Raw genomic sequence first — 14,830 nt, forward strand, 5'->3', positions numbered from 1 at the left:
AACTGCAGATTATTGTTGAACTTTCAGGTTTGTTTTCAAGCAGGACGCATTTAAAATGCTAATACTCCATCTTTCCCCAGTTGTCTGCACATGTTTAAAGTAACCAGCAGGGTAGACTACCTTGGGTACAGTCACAGATTCTAAACTTAAAACAGCTCCAATTATTTTTTTGTAAGCCAAATCTTGGAACTGATAATCTCAATGTTTATTAGCCTGACATAAAAATGTCTTGATGTGATACTCCAGTTAAATGGAGCAGCATTTTGGTGCAGACGCAAACGCATTAGGGGCCAGAATGGTTCAGAACATAATGGTAGGTGGTGATTAAGTGCTAATGTTATTGGACTAGTAACCAGAGCCCCAGGCCTATGTTCTGGAGATATCAATCTCATTGGATGGTGCAGTCTGAATTCAACAAACGAAATCCGGAAGAATAATCGAGCCTGATGGTTCCCATGGTAACCACTGTCGATTGCCACATAAACCCATCTCGTTTATTAATGAACTTGAGGAAAGTGGCTACCTATAACCTCAGACCCACAGCAATATGGTTGACTCTTAAACAGCCCTCTGGGCAATTAATACTGGCCTAGCCATCAACACCCACATCCCATGAACAAAATATAATTTTGGCCACTGAAAATTCTAATGCCTACTAACCCACTTCACATTTCCAGCATTAACAGTTATTTCATATTACAATTATATGCGGAGAACTTGATCACTTCTCTTTCCATTCTGTGGTACTAGCAAATTTTAAGTAATAATGTAACAAGTAATGTAATAAATTAAGTAATTTGAAACAACAACTTTCATTTACATCAAGTATTCTATAGTGCTTCACAGGAGCACAAGCAAAGTTTGATACTGAAGCATTAAAGAGAAATTACAGAACATAGTAAGTTTTGGTGAGTTAGGTAGGCTTTAAGCGTTGTCCTCCACCAATGTCATCTACTGTATCCGTTGAACACGATGTGGTCTCCTCTACATCAGGAAGGCAAGACGCCAACTTGCATATTGTTTCAGGGAACATCTCTGGGACACCCCCACCCACCCTGTGGTTTAACACCAACTCTCCCTCCCACTCCACCAAGGACATGCAGGTCCTGGGCCTCCTCCATCACCCAAACCCTTACCACCTGACATCTGGAGGAGGGCGGCCTCATATTCCGTCTTGGGACCCTGCAACCGCATGGGACCATTGTGGATTTCACCAGTTTCCTCATTTCTCCTCCTCCCACATTATCCCAGCCCAAGCCTCTAACTCAGCACTCCTTGTGACCGGTCCATCACCTTTCTCGTCTATCTGCTCCACCCTCCTCCCCGACCTATCACCTCTCCCCCAGCTTCATCGATCTATCGTTTTCTCAGCTATCTTCCCCCCTCGCATTTATCTCTCAACCCCCCCAGCCCACAAGTCTCATTCCTGATGAAGGGTCTATGCCCAAAACGTCAATTCTCCTGCTCCTTGGATGCTGCCTGACCTGCTGTGCTTTTCCAGCACCATGCTCGAGACTTCCTTTCAGGATTATCCCAATAGAAAGGAGTGGGGAAGGTAGAGAAGTTTAGGGAGGGATTTCAGAGGTTGTGGCCTCAGCGTAGGTAACTAATGACATTGTTGCCAATGGGGTCTTGATTAACACTGGGGATGTTCAAGAAGCCAGAACTAAAGAATGGCAAAGATCACTACGCTATAGAACGGGAGGAGTTTACAGTAGGTATGGAATGAGGCAGTCAAGGAGGGATTTGAAACTGAAATAAGATTTTCAAAAGCACTTCCACACAATGATTTTTACGCAAAAACAAATCTGAAAACTGCATGAATTCTCAGATTTTTTCCCCCACCCAAGTTGGGTCAGAGAAACCAAGTCCACCAGTAAATCCTTACTTTGCTATTTATTCTCCAAGACACCACATCTTCAGCAAAAATGTATCCAGAATGTGGTCACTTACCCGAGGTTGCACCTCCTTCAGCATGGCGCTAGCATCATCATCATAATCTAGTTTACAGGCTGTGGCCAGATCGCGTGCTGCCTCCTCCCAGTGACCGAGCAATCTATTTGATAAAGTAATTATAAAACAGCAAGGTTTACAACTAGAAGCTTCAAACCCACAGATTCAATACAGTTGCTCAACCACTATCAATAGTTACTAGAATTGACACGTCTAAAGCTGCCAACAGGGCAGAAACTGTTAACGACAAGCAAAATTTACCTGCACATTCATACCTTTATTCCGGCATGAAAACTTACATTATTACTTAAAATCTGCTAGTACCACAGAATGGAAAGAGAAGTGATCCAAGTTCTCAGCTTCTCAGGAGAAAGTGAAAGAACACTTAATAACTAACAAATCCTACTACTTTAAACGTTTCCCATTTTCAGCAGTCCCTCGGGTTCAAAAGAGACTAGCTGCCACTCTCCTGGTCTGATGATTCTGATAAGTCCAAAGAAAGAGTCTAACCAGCCAATGACTGAGCTATACAAGCCAAGGGAGTTCCAGATCAAAGTCCTAGTATTGCACAACTTAGCTGATTTCAGCCAGGGTTACATGGCTTCAACCGCCCTGGGTTAAAAGGGGGAGAAACAATCAGCTCCTCAGAACTACTGATTCTTACTGGACATGACCACCTGCAGAGTCAGGATAGGATTAAGCACATTCAAATAGAATAGCCCACCAACATGTGACCAAGACTTACACACATGATGCCCACGTGGCCGCGTTCTAGCTTTGGCAAAAAGAGAATGCGGAGTAGAGCTAGGGAAATAAATGCAGCTACAATTATATACTGCATTCTCAGAATAAGACCACTCAATAACTGAAAACTGACCAGAAAAGATGCCACTTTTAAAATAAAAATCACAAAGATCAATTTGGTCACACCAGGACAATCAGGAATCATTTCGGCATCACCAAAAGTCAGTTCTCTCAGACAGATGACCAGCTTGTCATCTAGAGTTTGACTCACTACCTTGGTTAAGTGGAGGTAACAATCCCCTGCTCAAGGTTTAAATAAACAAACAGTCATGAAGGAAATGCTCAAGAGAAATTCAAAAGTTTTCTGCGTCCAGTGAAACACACTGCATTCACTATGATCAGATGACCATCAAGAATATACTGTTCTCCACAGTTCCAGAGACCTTGGCCTACTGTCTCTCAATCTTCAAGATTGGTTCAATGAAAATACTAAAGCAACTGAGAAGCCATCACAGAAGAAACATCACCTTTACAGGGCTTACTTCAATAACAAATCATCATTAGCCAAACACAATCATTATCAAAACATTTAAAAGGACTGAGGTGAAAGGTGTCTAATTTATTCATATCAATAACATGTAAACAGAAATAGGCCATTAGTCCCTTAAGCCACTGCCATTCAGAGAGATCATGGCCGATTTGTGGTCTAACTCTATATAATTGCCTTTGGCTCATATCCCTTCATATAATTACTTAACAAAAACGTGTCTATCTCAGATTTAAAAATACGAACTGATTCAACATCAACTACTTTGCAGAAAAGAGTTCCAAAACATTCACTACTCTGTGCATGTAGAAGTGCTTCTTAACATCAATCCTTAGTAGCCTGGCCCTAATTCCCAGACAACGCTCCCTCTAAGTTCTAGAATCTCCAACCAGTGGAAACGATTTATCTTTATCTACCATGTCTTTTCCTGTTAATTTCTTGAAGACTTGAATCAGATGACCCCTTAACTTTCAATAAACATTACAATGTATAATGTCTCCTTACAATTTAACCCCTGAAATCCAGATATCATTCTTGTCACCTATGCTGTACTCTCTAAGGTCAAAACATTCTTCTGATCTGCTCACGGTATACCAACTGGAGTCTAACCAGGGTTGTGTGTGTAGCTACAGCATAACATTTGCACCCTTATCCACTAATCCTCTAGATGTAAAGGCCTACATTCCCTTAGCCTTCTTGATTATTTTCTGTACCTGTTCACAACAGTTCTGAACTTCCAAGTCTCTTTCGACATTCCATCCAGAAAGTATTTTGATCTACCCTTTTACTGTCCAAAAAGGATAATCATATTTGCTTACATTGAAATCAGTTTGTCACAGTTTTGCCCATTGACTTAGTCCATCAATATCTCTTGGCAATTTTATACTATTTACTGTCTACAATGTAGTCTAATTTTGTATCGTCACAGAATTTCCATTTTAAACTAGTGGCAGTTGGGTGTCAGTCTATTTTTGTGAAGGGGTTTAAAACTTATCTAAGTCAGCGTCCCCTGAATCATGGTTATAAATTAGCACGTCAGAGAGCCGACTAACAGAAATTTGCTTACATTGCGGGACTTATGACAAGAGTGAGTGCTTGCGGGAGTATTTCAAGCATATCCTCAAATCTCAGCTGTCGACAGTCTTTCCCATCTATCCGCTCCTCCCTCCTCTCCGATAAATCACCTTCTCCCCCACCTTCATCCACCTACTGCATTCTCAGCATACATCTAGCCGCCATGAAGGTCTCCAAGCCCTCCGTTTCTTCCTCTCATGCCATCCCAACCAGTACCCTTCCAATGACACCCTCATCTGCCTGGCTGAACTGGTCCTCGCCCTTAACAACATCTCCTTCCAATCCTCCACTTCTTTCAAACCAAAGGGATAGTCATGGTTACCAGCTATGCCTCGGTCAGATATGTGGAACAGTCCACCTTCCCCAGCTACACCGGCACCATTCCTCACCTTTTCCTCCAATACATCGATGACTGTATCAGCACTACCTCATGCTCCCACGAGGTGGTTGAACAGTTTCTCATCTTCACTAACACCTTTCATCCTGACCTCAAATTCACCTGAACCATCTCAGACACCTCCCTCCCCTTCCTGGACCTCTCCATCTCCAACACCAGCAACTAGGGACAACTACTACTACAAACTCACCAAGTCCCACAGCTACCTGGACCACACATCCTCCCACCCTGTCTCCTGTAAAAATGCCATCCCTTATTTCCAACTCCTTCACCTCATCTGTTCTTAGGATGACCAATTCCACCATAGAAAATCTCAGGTGGCTGTCTTCTTCAAAGACCCTAAGTTCCCCTCCCACATGATCAACAATGCCCGCCAATGCATCTCCTCTATATCCCGTACCTCTGCCCTTGAACCCCACTCCTCCCAATGCAACAAGGACAGAAACCCTCCTGGTCCTCACCTTCCAACCTATCAACCACCGTATACATTGCATCATCCGCAGCCACTTCTGCCACCTACAAACAGACCTCACCACTCGGCTATATTTCCCTCCTCACCTCTATCAGCATTTCTGGGAGACCATTCCCTCTGCGACTCCCTAGTCAGATCCACACCCCCCACTCCCAGCACTTTCCCCTGCCACCCACAGAAAGTGAAAAATCTGCGCCAATATCTACCGTCTCACCATCGTCCCACGCCCCAACGGATCCTTCCACATCCGACAGAAAGTTACCTATATTTCCACCAATGTCATCTACTGCATCCGTTGCACCCGATGTGGTCTCCTCAACATCAGGGAGATAGGACGCCAACTTGCGGATAGTTTCAGAGAACATCTCTGGGACACCTGCACTAAGCAACCTCATCACCCTGTGGCTGAACACTTCAACTTCACCTCCCACTTGACCATCACCAAACCTTTACCACCTGACGACTGGGCGAATTACGCCTCATCTTCTGCCTTGGGACCCTGCAACCACACAGGATTAAGGTGGATTTCACCAGTTTCCTCATTTCCCCTCCCCCCACTTTACCCCAGTCTCAAGCCTCCAACTCGCACCGCCCTCCTGACATGTCCATCACCTTTCCCATATATCTGCTCCACCTTACTCATCTTCATCTATTTACTGCATTCTCAGCTACCTTCCCCCCCCAAAGCCCCATCCCCCCTCCTGTTTATCACTCAGCTCCCCCCCTCCCAGCCCACAAGCCTCATTCCTGATGAAGGGCTTACGCCCAAAACATCGATTCTCCTGCTCCTCGGATGCTGCCTGACCTCCTGTGCTGTTCCAGCAGCACTCTTGACCCCATATCCTCAAATCAACCTAATGAAGAAATAAACCACTACATGTTGCTATCAATTGATCTCTCGTGATCCTTTCACACATTAGAAATAGCAAATGCAGTCAAACTCCAGTCTTGCAGCAAAGCTACAGCAGCTTTATTCATTTTCTGTGGCATAGTGGCAATATTCCTCGACTAGTAATTCAGAGTTCCAGGCTAATCAATGTTCTGGGGATATGGGCTCAAGTTTCATCATGGCACATAATAAAATTTCAATTAAATTCATAAAAATCAAGATTTCATGCTGGTTTCAGCAACAGCAACCATGAAACTATCAATGGTTGTTGTAAAAGCCCATCTGGCTTACTAATGTTGAGGCAAGAAAATAACAGTAATGTGGTTCATTCTCAACTCCCCTCTGCAATGGCCCAACCATCTGCTCCACTCAAGGGCAGATATTGATGGAAAACAAAAGTCAGTCATGTCCACATTCCATGACAAAGAATTAAGAAAACAGGTGACGCTAACCCAACTGAGTTCTACATGGCCGGAGGTCACGCCTGCTCAAGAAGTTCACTTTCTGTCTGAGAAAGCAACCACCATCCTGGAAGAATACAAAAACTGCCTTTCCAAATAGGTGGAACGGAAATCTTGGGACAACTGTCATGAAATCTCACACCTGCCCACTTTAGACAGAACCCTTCCAAACCACCTGGTATGGCATCTCAATGAGGATCAGCTGTGAGACAGACTTTGCATTTTAGAAAAGGTTTAGAAAATATGGTGTTTGCAGTTGACAGCTCCAGCAGAAAAGCAAGAGCAGAACATGTAGTCTTTTGTTGACTTGACTAAGATGGTTGACACAGTCCTTGAGGGGCACTGGAAGGGGATCAGCTTCCCTCAGAAATGTATAACAATAAATTCATGGTTTATATACCTTGGGGGATGATGAGTCTTCTGACCCATTCCCAGCTATTAACAGAGTTAAACAGGGCTGCATACTAGCACCAACTCTGATCATGTTTTTCTCCACCACGCTCTCTGATGCCTTCCATGATGATCCTCACATCAAAATTGCATATGGTGTAACAGAGGAAGCTGCTCAATCTGAAACGACTTCATATTAAGACTAAGTCTCCAAAGAAAATTTTACAATTTATTTGTCAATGACTAGTGGACAGCTTAGAGCTGGACAGACAATGTAGCATGGCTTTGTTTTCTAATGTATGTAACAACTTCAGCCTTACAGTCATCACAAAGGAAACCAAAATAACATACACACTAACCCTCCAGTCCCCCCTTAAGACTGAAGTTTCAGTCATTATCAAAAACTGTCAGGACTGGATAAGTTCACTTAAGTCAGTAGGACATGATCACACATTGTCCAAATAAGACGCTTAACTACTTTCACTGAAACTGCCTTTGGAAGCCACTGTAGATCCAACAGTAGCTTATTTAGGAGCTCGAGTGTCACCTAAGTCTAAGTCTGGGAAAGACTCATACATGAATGCCACACACATGGCATAAACTAATAAAAATGGAAGCAGCCTCCCCCAAAAGGAAATGCATACAAGAGGTAGAAAGAAAACTTATAGAGAGGAAGTCCTGAGCCAGCAAGTAATTCAAAACTCAATCTTATCCTACTGGCAGCAGAACCTTGCAGGTACTAAATCATGTAACTGATGGTAACCTTACCAAACAACTCAAAATTTTCTCATCACCCTGAGTTCAAACAAGGAGGAATTGTCAGATTGTTGGCCTGGATTAAGATCTTTCATTATTGTCACGATGGATCTTAATCCAAGCCTGCAATCAGGACAGGACTCTATGATTAACGTGAAGTGGGCGTTGGGCAACTCTGCTAACTGTTCAAACACTCACCAATACTCTCTGCCTCAAACATTGCTCCTGAAGGTAGGGACAAAAGCTGCAAGTCTAACTCCATACAACAATCATGCAGAACAGGGACAGGAAAAAGGGTACATTTTAAAATAATATTCTGGAAGGACACTGGACAACATTTAATAAGGGGCTCCTCTTCGCTGTAAAACACAAATGCCTACAGCACTCAACCCTTTTTGCTTGTTTTTTAAAACAAGCTTCTATCTTTAAAGTTCATTGCAATAACACCACGTTCTTGTCCTCACCTATGTGCCTTCCCCCTCCATTTGTAAGGCTGTGCCGAGTCAGGATTGATGCTGATGGCTTTGTCACAGTCCCGAATGGCTGCATTGGGTTTCTGCATTTTCACATACACACTGAAGAGAGAAAAAAAACACTGCTTACTACAGGATAAGAAAAAATAAACAGAGGTAACCTCATGCTTTTCAAAAAAGCACGAACAGGATAACATTCAGTCTGAAACAGGAAATATTATCTTGTGCATACTGTTTCACTAAATATTTAGTATCACGTTAGTGGTCTGACGGGGGAAAGGGACACGTCGAAAAGTGTGATGCTGGAAAAGCACAGCAGGTCAGGCAGCATCCGAGGAGCAGAAGAGTCGATGCTTCGGGCATAAGCCCTTCATCATGTCGACTCTCCTGCTCATCAGATGCTGCCTGATTTGTTGGGCTTTTCCAGCATCACACTTTTCAACCCTTGTCTCTCCAGCATCTTCTTTCTCTCAGGAAAAGGTCACATGGACATATTCAGATGATCAATGCCAAATCCCTGTCGAGTGAGGTAATCCCAGCAAAGACAGCATTAGGAATGTTATAACTGATCTGAGCCCCCAAGCTACAAGGTGAAATGGAAATAAATTCCAAGTCCTGATTGCTATCTAGTGACATCTACTGGGAAGAATCTGTTGGGCATCAGTGAAAAGACGACCAGTGTCTGAGTTGGGGCACAGTCTCTTGCAAGTACGCTCAGTGCAGGTTCACACAGTACTATCAGGATGTTAGGAAACAGAAATTAGCTGGCGAGTTTAGAATGAGGGAGCACAATCTCAGGATAACAATTTAGGTTATTTAAGACTAATTAAGAAGAATATTTTTAACTCTTTGTTTTTCTCTACCCTAGAGCATCATGGAAGCTCAAACATTGAAAAAACACGTTCAAAACAGAAGTCAACTGATCAGCTTAATAGCCTACTCCTGTTCATTAATAGCATTAGAAATTATTCAGAGACTTTCTTAAATGAGAGCTGTGGAACACTCCACAAAACAAGGAGAACACATAGGTCAAGCTCCATCCCAAGTCTTGAACAGTGTCAGGGTAGCAAACATAAGTTACTCACGGGCATATCAAGTTCATACGGTCAGTTAACACTTGTGGAATAACAGTGCATTTATTCAAATCTATCCTAATCTTGGTTATAGATGGAAGGGGATGGGGTAATGCAAGGAAAAGAATCTGGGAATAAAAGGAGCAATGATTTGTGGTCCCCATTATGCACTTAGTGGCCAGTTCATAAAAGACCAAATGTATGGGTCAATTCAACTGCGGCTAGCACAGAGACATAGTCATTACCAAAAAGCACCAATATTGGTACAGAAGAACAAGTATAGGTTATATCTGTTAGGACAGCTAATAGCCCAGTGATTAGCTAGATGGTGAAGAAGTAGCAAAGCACGTAAAAATCACCACAGTCCCAGAGCACCATAGGCTGCTCTCTGAGATGACTGTTGGTGAGGTTAAATGAAGGGTCATCATGCCTCATAGGAGGGGGGAGGTTGAGGGGGAGGTCACGATGACTTCGACCAGTATGGGAGTGCAACTGGGCGAGTGGCGCCATTCTGTATCTCAAACCAGCCACCTACCGAACTGAAAATTAGAGACTCAGTCTACTAAAATTTTAATTCCTTTTCAGATGTACTCTTCTATTACTGCAAGGAATATTGGAGTAGCTGGAGAGCATAGTCAATACTTCTAACTTTCATTTCAGATTCATTTACGCAACATTTTCCACAAAATTTAGTAATTAATTTATAATGGCCAATAACAGCATTTCCCAACAGATTGGAATTAGGATGATGCCACCAAAAGTTTTCAGACTTATGACAGAGGTGCCCAGAGACCCATCCCTTAAAAATAGGATTTCAAACATTCTTTCTCCTACTCCAGCATGCAGTGTTTAAAGGGACACTTCAAGGATGATACTTCTCAGCATTTTATTCTAGAAATACACAAAGACATAAAGGCAAAAAAAAAGGGAAATCCTATTTTACATAGACTCCCAAAACAAAAGGACATTTCTAGATAAACTCTGCCAATCGATAATGTTTCCTTACATTTGGTAAAGGAACAAGTACTGAAGGTCAACCCTAACCTGAATTTTCAATTCTGGATGTTGCATCTCTCCATTTGTTCCTGAAGTCAGCTTTCTTACAGAATTTACATGTTCCTTCTAAATGTTTCAGACATTTGACTAACATTATAGTGTTGGCAACCCAGCCCTCCAGGACAGGGGCTGTGGTGAGACGATTCTAACATGCACCTCTAAAGCGAGCACAAGGAAACATCATTCCTGCTCTCTACTACGACTTGGTGTCTTGTTCAAATTACTGCCCTGGCTGATATCCGGAATTCCTGTATTCAAAAATTCTACTGTAAGCCACTGGCCCATTTGCAAAGCTCCATTTCAGCATTCTTACCTGGCTCGCTTAGCATAAAGAACAGCCAGACGTGGGTTCAACTTAATGGCCTCTGTAAAGTGGCCAATGGCTTTTTCCAAGTTCCCTGTATCAAGAAATCAAAAAGCTTAGACAGAGTACAGGATTTATAAACAAAGGACTGGAAATTTCTAGGAGGGTTCCATCCCTGTAAATAAGCAACATTTTGTTTGCTAATAGATTAGGCATAGAATCAGAGTTGTACAGCATGGTCTAACTTGTCCATTCTGACCAGATATCCTAAATTTATCTAGTCCCATTTCCCTCTAAACCCTTCCTATTCATGTACCCATCCACGTCTTTCAAATGTTATAACCGTACCAGCCTCCACTACCACCTCTGGCAGTTCATTCCATACATTCACCACACTCTGCGCAAAAACATTATCGTTTCGGTCCCTTTTAAATCTTTTCCCCCCCTCACCTTAAATCTATTCCCTTGAGTTTTGGACTCCCCTACCCTGGAAAAAAAGACCTTGGCTATTCACCTTATCCACACCGGTCATGATTTTATAAATTTCTATAAGGTCACCCCTCAGCCTCCAATGTTCCAGGGAAAATAGCCCCAGCCTATTCAGCCTCTCCCTAAAACTCAAACCACCAGTTCTGGCAACATTCATCTTTTCTGAACCCTTTCAAGTTTAACAACATCTTTCCTCTGAGGGAGAATTAAAGCACGTAGCAGCTATGGATGTGAAGCATTTAAGAATAATGGATAGCTCCAGGTACAATACCCCAACTTCAAGTTATACCCAGTAGAAAAGGATGAATAATCTGAGCTCTTTTTTCTTAACAAAAGAGATGGTTGACGATTGACCTAGCAGAGCTCTTTCTGATTAAGTGGACACAATGTATTTACTTGCAAATAGGTAGCTTTTTTTTAAAAAGAAAAAGCAGTAAACGATCATATTGAGCCTGCATTGTTATATAGCTAGATTATAGTTGAAATTCCAAATCAATTCAATCTTCCTCCAACAGCCTTGGAATCTCTTAATACCTAAATATCTTGCCATCTCTTTCTTCATTATGTTCACTGAATGAACATCCATTGGAGTCTTTGACAAAGAAATACAAGTCATCAACTTCTGAGTGAACAAATCGCGGCTAATTGTTTGTCCTGACACCACAAGCCTTACTTCTGGAATCTCCAGCATTTCAGAATTCCTCCTCAAACTCTAATGACTAATGACATTGGCGATTAACAAAAAAAAACTTTCAAGCTCTCCAAATGCTGAGCATTAACCCTTCCCTACCTCAAAAATATTTGCTTCAGTTTATACCTACCTTCACTCAATGCATTAATGGCTTCTATTTTCTTCTCATTGGCTTGATCCATTTGCTCCTCAGAAACCTAAAACAATACAATATTGTACAGTGGATCAGCATTACCCAATGTCAGGTACAGCAAAGACAAAATCTACCTTATTTGAACTGACAGTTATGATTGCTACAACTGAAAGGTTACTGTCCACCTTCTAGCATGAAGAATGATCAAATAAGTGAGCCTCCAGATGGCTGTTTGAGGGGGGGGGGGGGGGGGGAGGGATCAGTGCAATTATTGTCCAAACTGGGGGGGGGGGGGGGGGGGGGGCGGGAAATCAGTGCAATCATTGGCCAAACGGGAGTTTAACTGCAGGCAGTAACAGTCCCAGCAATCTGACTCACCCATGGAACTACAGACAGAAACAAGTCAGGGTGATGCTGACTTCTTCCTGAAATCAAGAGAGACTTCTATCTGTAGCAAGGGAAGAGAATTAGAGGCACCAAAAAAAAATGTGTTTGGACATTTGAGGGGGGGGAATGGAAAATAATGTTTTGAAGTACAAGTACTTGACAACTGAAGGAAATATGGCCAAGCTCCGCTTTATTTCAATAGATGCCTGAACCCACTGGCAGTGTATAGCAACTCCCCAGGCACAAATCTAATTATCTTCACTATTTGTTGCACAATTATCTCCAAGAGGAAAACCAGAGATCTCCTTCAAAGCTGCACAAACCAGATAGTGAAATGGTGAGATGTCTGGGACAACACACCTAATTATTCCCAGGAGGCAAGTGTATAGCTGCAAAGAACTATGGTTGTACATTCACCTTGTCACTCGACAACTCCTAGTTCCACATCTTCATTTTGAACAAAGAACTTAATCCTCTCCTCATTCCTCTGGTGTACATACCAAGATTATACTACATTAGCAAGCATTTGAAAGTACACAAGTTAATCAAGGGCAGTCAGCGTAGATTCATTTTAACTTTTATAAAGCACAACATGCTTTAAAGTTTTTTTTAAAAAAGAGACAGTCTACTTCCCTGCCCAATGTGCCAAAGGATACTTGGTCCACAATGTAGAAATTGTAAATCATGCAGAATTTCTAATTACAGCTCAATAATGTTTCCCAAAAATAAGTTTGCAGATTCCAAATGTGGACAGGTCATTGCTGAACTCTTGCATATATTTCATTGCCTTTAGGTATGGACAATAGGCTTAAAAAAAATTGTTTACCTCAATGCTTTCATCACCCATTTCCTGGGGTTCTTCAACATCTGGCTCAATCACACCTTCCTTATCAATCTCTGAAGAACAAACCACACACATTAATAAAAACATATCAAAAACCTAATGAGTGCAATGTGTCTTAAGAGATCTGATTCACTGTTATACTAAATTGCATCTGTCCCAATCTGCTCCATTTCAGGGCTCATAGCATACCTTCCACCACCACCTGCTCAAGGGATCCCAATAGCAACCTTTTGATTTGCAGGGGCTCCTTTTTTCAGTCTCAAAACCACTTCATTTGGGGATGCAATCACTTAATGACAACACCATTTGTATGCATGTCAATTTTTGGAGGACATGGACTCTTTTGAAGGAAAAAGAAAATTCATCAATATCTGGACTAATCATCACCAATCCATTAAACTTAATATTTTCCTTGGGATGTGGCTTTAAATCTTGGACACAGTATTTAAATTAGCACAAGACATTAGGCATAAACTAGCAACAATTACTTAAAAAGAAAGACATTTCCACACACAAAAAGCCAACACCCTAAACATGCTTCTAGCAGACTGAAGTCACATGAAACTGTTGCATGTTTATCTCTAAATGATCACTGTAACTCAAGTAATTCATAATTTGCAAAACACTGATGCGATAACACTAACCTTTACAAAAAGAAACTATAAATAGGTTGAAAGCCATTGGTATTCATTACAATTGCATTTACATTTTCTCCCCAATAGTAGCACTTAAACTTGGCAGCTTTAATCTAGAGACACTGCAATAATTCAAAGAATTAATTAATTTTCCTGACCCCAAAAAGGAGTGTGTTCCTTTGCAAAAGGTTTACATGCGGTTTCTCCCCTTTCCAGTTCCTCCCTCACCAACCTTTGCAGTAATACTGTGCCCTTTGTAGCCCTTCTTCCCATAATTAGAGTTCCTCACCTTAATTCTGCAGCCTCACCCTCCCATGCCAGGCTCACTCCTGAGTCTCAAATCCCTGTTCCACCCTTGCTTCCTCTGGCTTTGTTGACTGCTGCCACTCACCTCATTACTCCAATTACAGGTTGATCTTCTTTGAACCTACAAGCAGTAAGAGTCGAAGTGACACTTTTGCTCCTAATAGACTCACCATGAGGCTATTAACAACAAACACAGGAGACAGCCAATTTTTGAACAGAGGTGCAACTCACTATTTTCTTCTCGTTTATTCATTGGGGTGGCTTTTCATAGAACATAGAAAAGTACAGCACAGTACAGGCCCTTTGGCCCACAACGTTGTGCCGAGGTTTAATCCTAATGTAAAATATAATAACTTAACCTACACACCCCTCAACTCACTGCTCTCCAAGTGCATGTCCTGCAGTCACTCAAATGTCCCTACTGACTCTGCTTCCATCACCACCGTTGGCAACACATTCCATGCATTCACAACTGTCTGCGTAAAGAACCTACCTCTGTCATCTCCTCGTTACCTTTCCCATAATATCTTAAAACTACGACCCCTCGTACCCGTCAATCCTGCCTGGGGAAAAGTCTCTGGCTATTGACTATCTATTCCACTTATTATCTTGTATACCACGATCAGGTCTCCTCTCTTCCTCCTTCTCTCCAGAGAGAAAAGACCAAGCTTTATCAACCTTTCGTCATAAGGCAAACTCTCCAGTCCAGGCAGCATCCTGGTAAACCTTCTTTGCACCTTCTCCAAAGCCTCTGTA

General features: G+C 42.1%; 1 protein-coding gene across 1 annotated transcript in view; it reads right to left on the minus strand.

Annotated features, from left to right (window-relative positions):
• The window catches only part of st13 (ST13 Hsp70 interacting protein), a 44,664-nt gene that overhangs the window by 14,291 nt on the left and 15,543 nt on the right, over positions 1-14,830 (minus strand). The window contains exons 4-8 of the mRNA XM_072588522.1: positions 13,116-13,186; positions 11,900-11,966; positions 10,599-10,683; positions 8,148-8,258; positions 1,954-2,056 (exon numbers count right to left, since the gene is read on the minus strand). Of these exons, the coding sequence (XP_072444623.1) occupies positions 1,954-2,056; positions 8,148-8,258; positions 10,599-10,683; positions 11,900-11,966; positions 13,116-13,186 (437 nt within the window). The remainder of the gene's footprint in view (positions 1-1,953; positions 2,057-8,147; positions 8,259-10,598; positions 10,684-11,899; positions 11,967-13,115; positions 13,187-14,830) is intronic.

Source organism: Chiloscyllium punctatum, chromosome 18 (assembly GCF_047496795.1).
Source record: "Chiloscyllium punctatum isolate Juve2018m chromosome 18, sChiPun1.3, whole genome shotgun sequence".
Classification (NCBI taxonomy): Eukaryota; Metazoa; Chordata; class Chondrichthyes; order Orectolobiformes; family Hemiscylliidae; genus Chiloscyllium; species Chiloscyllium punctatum.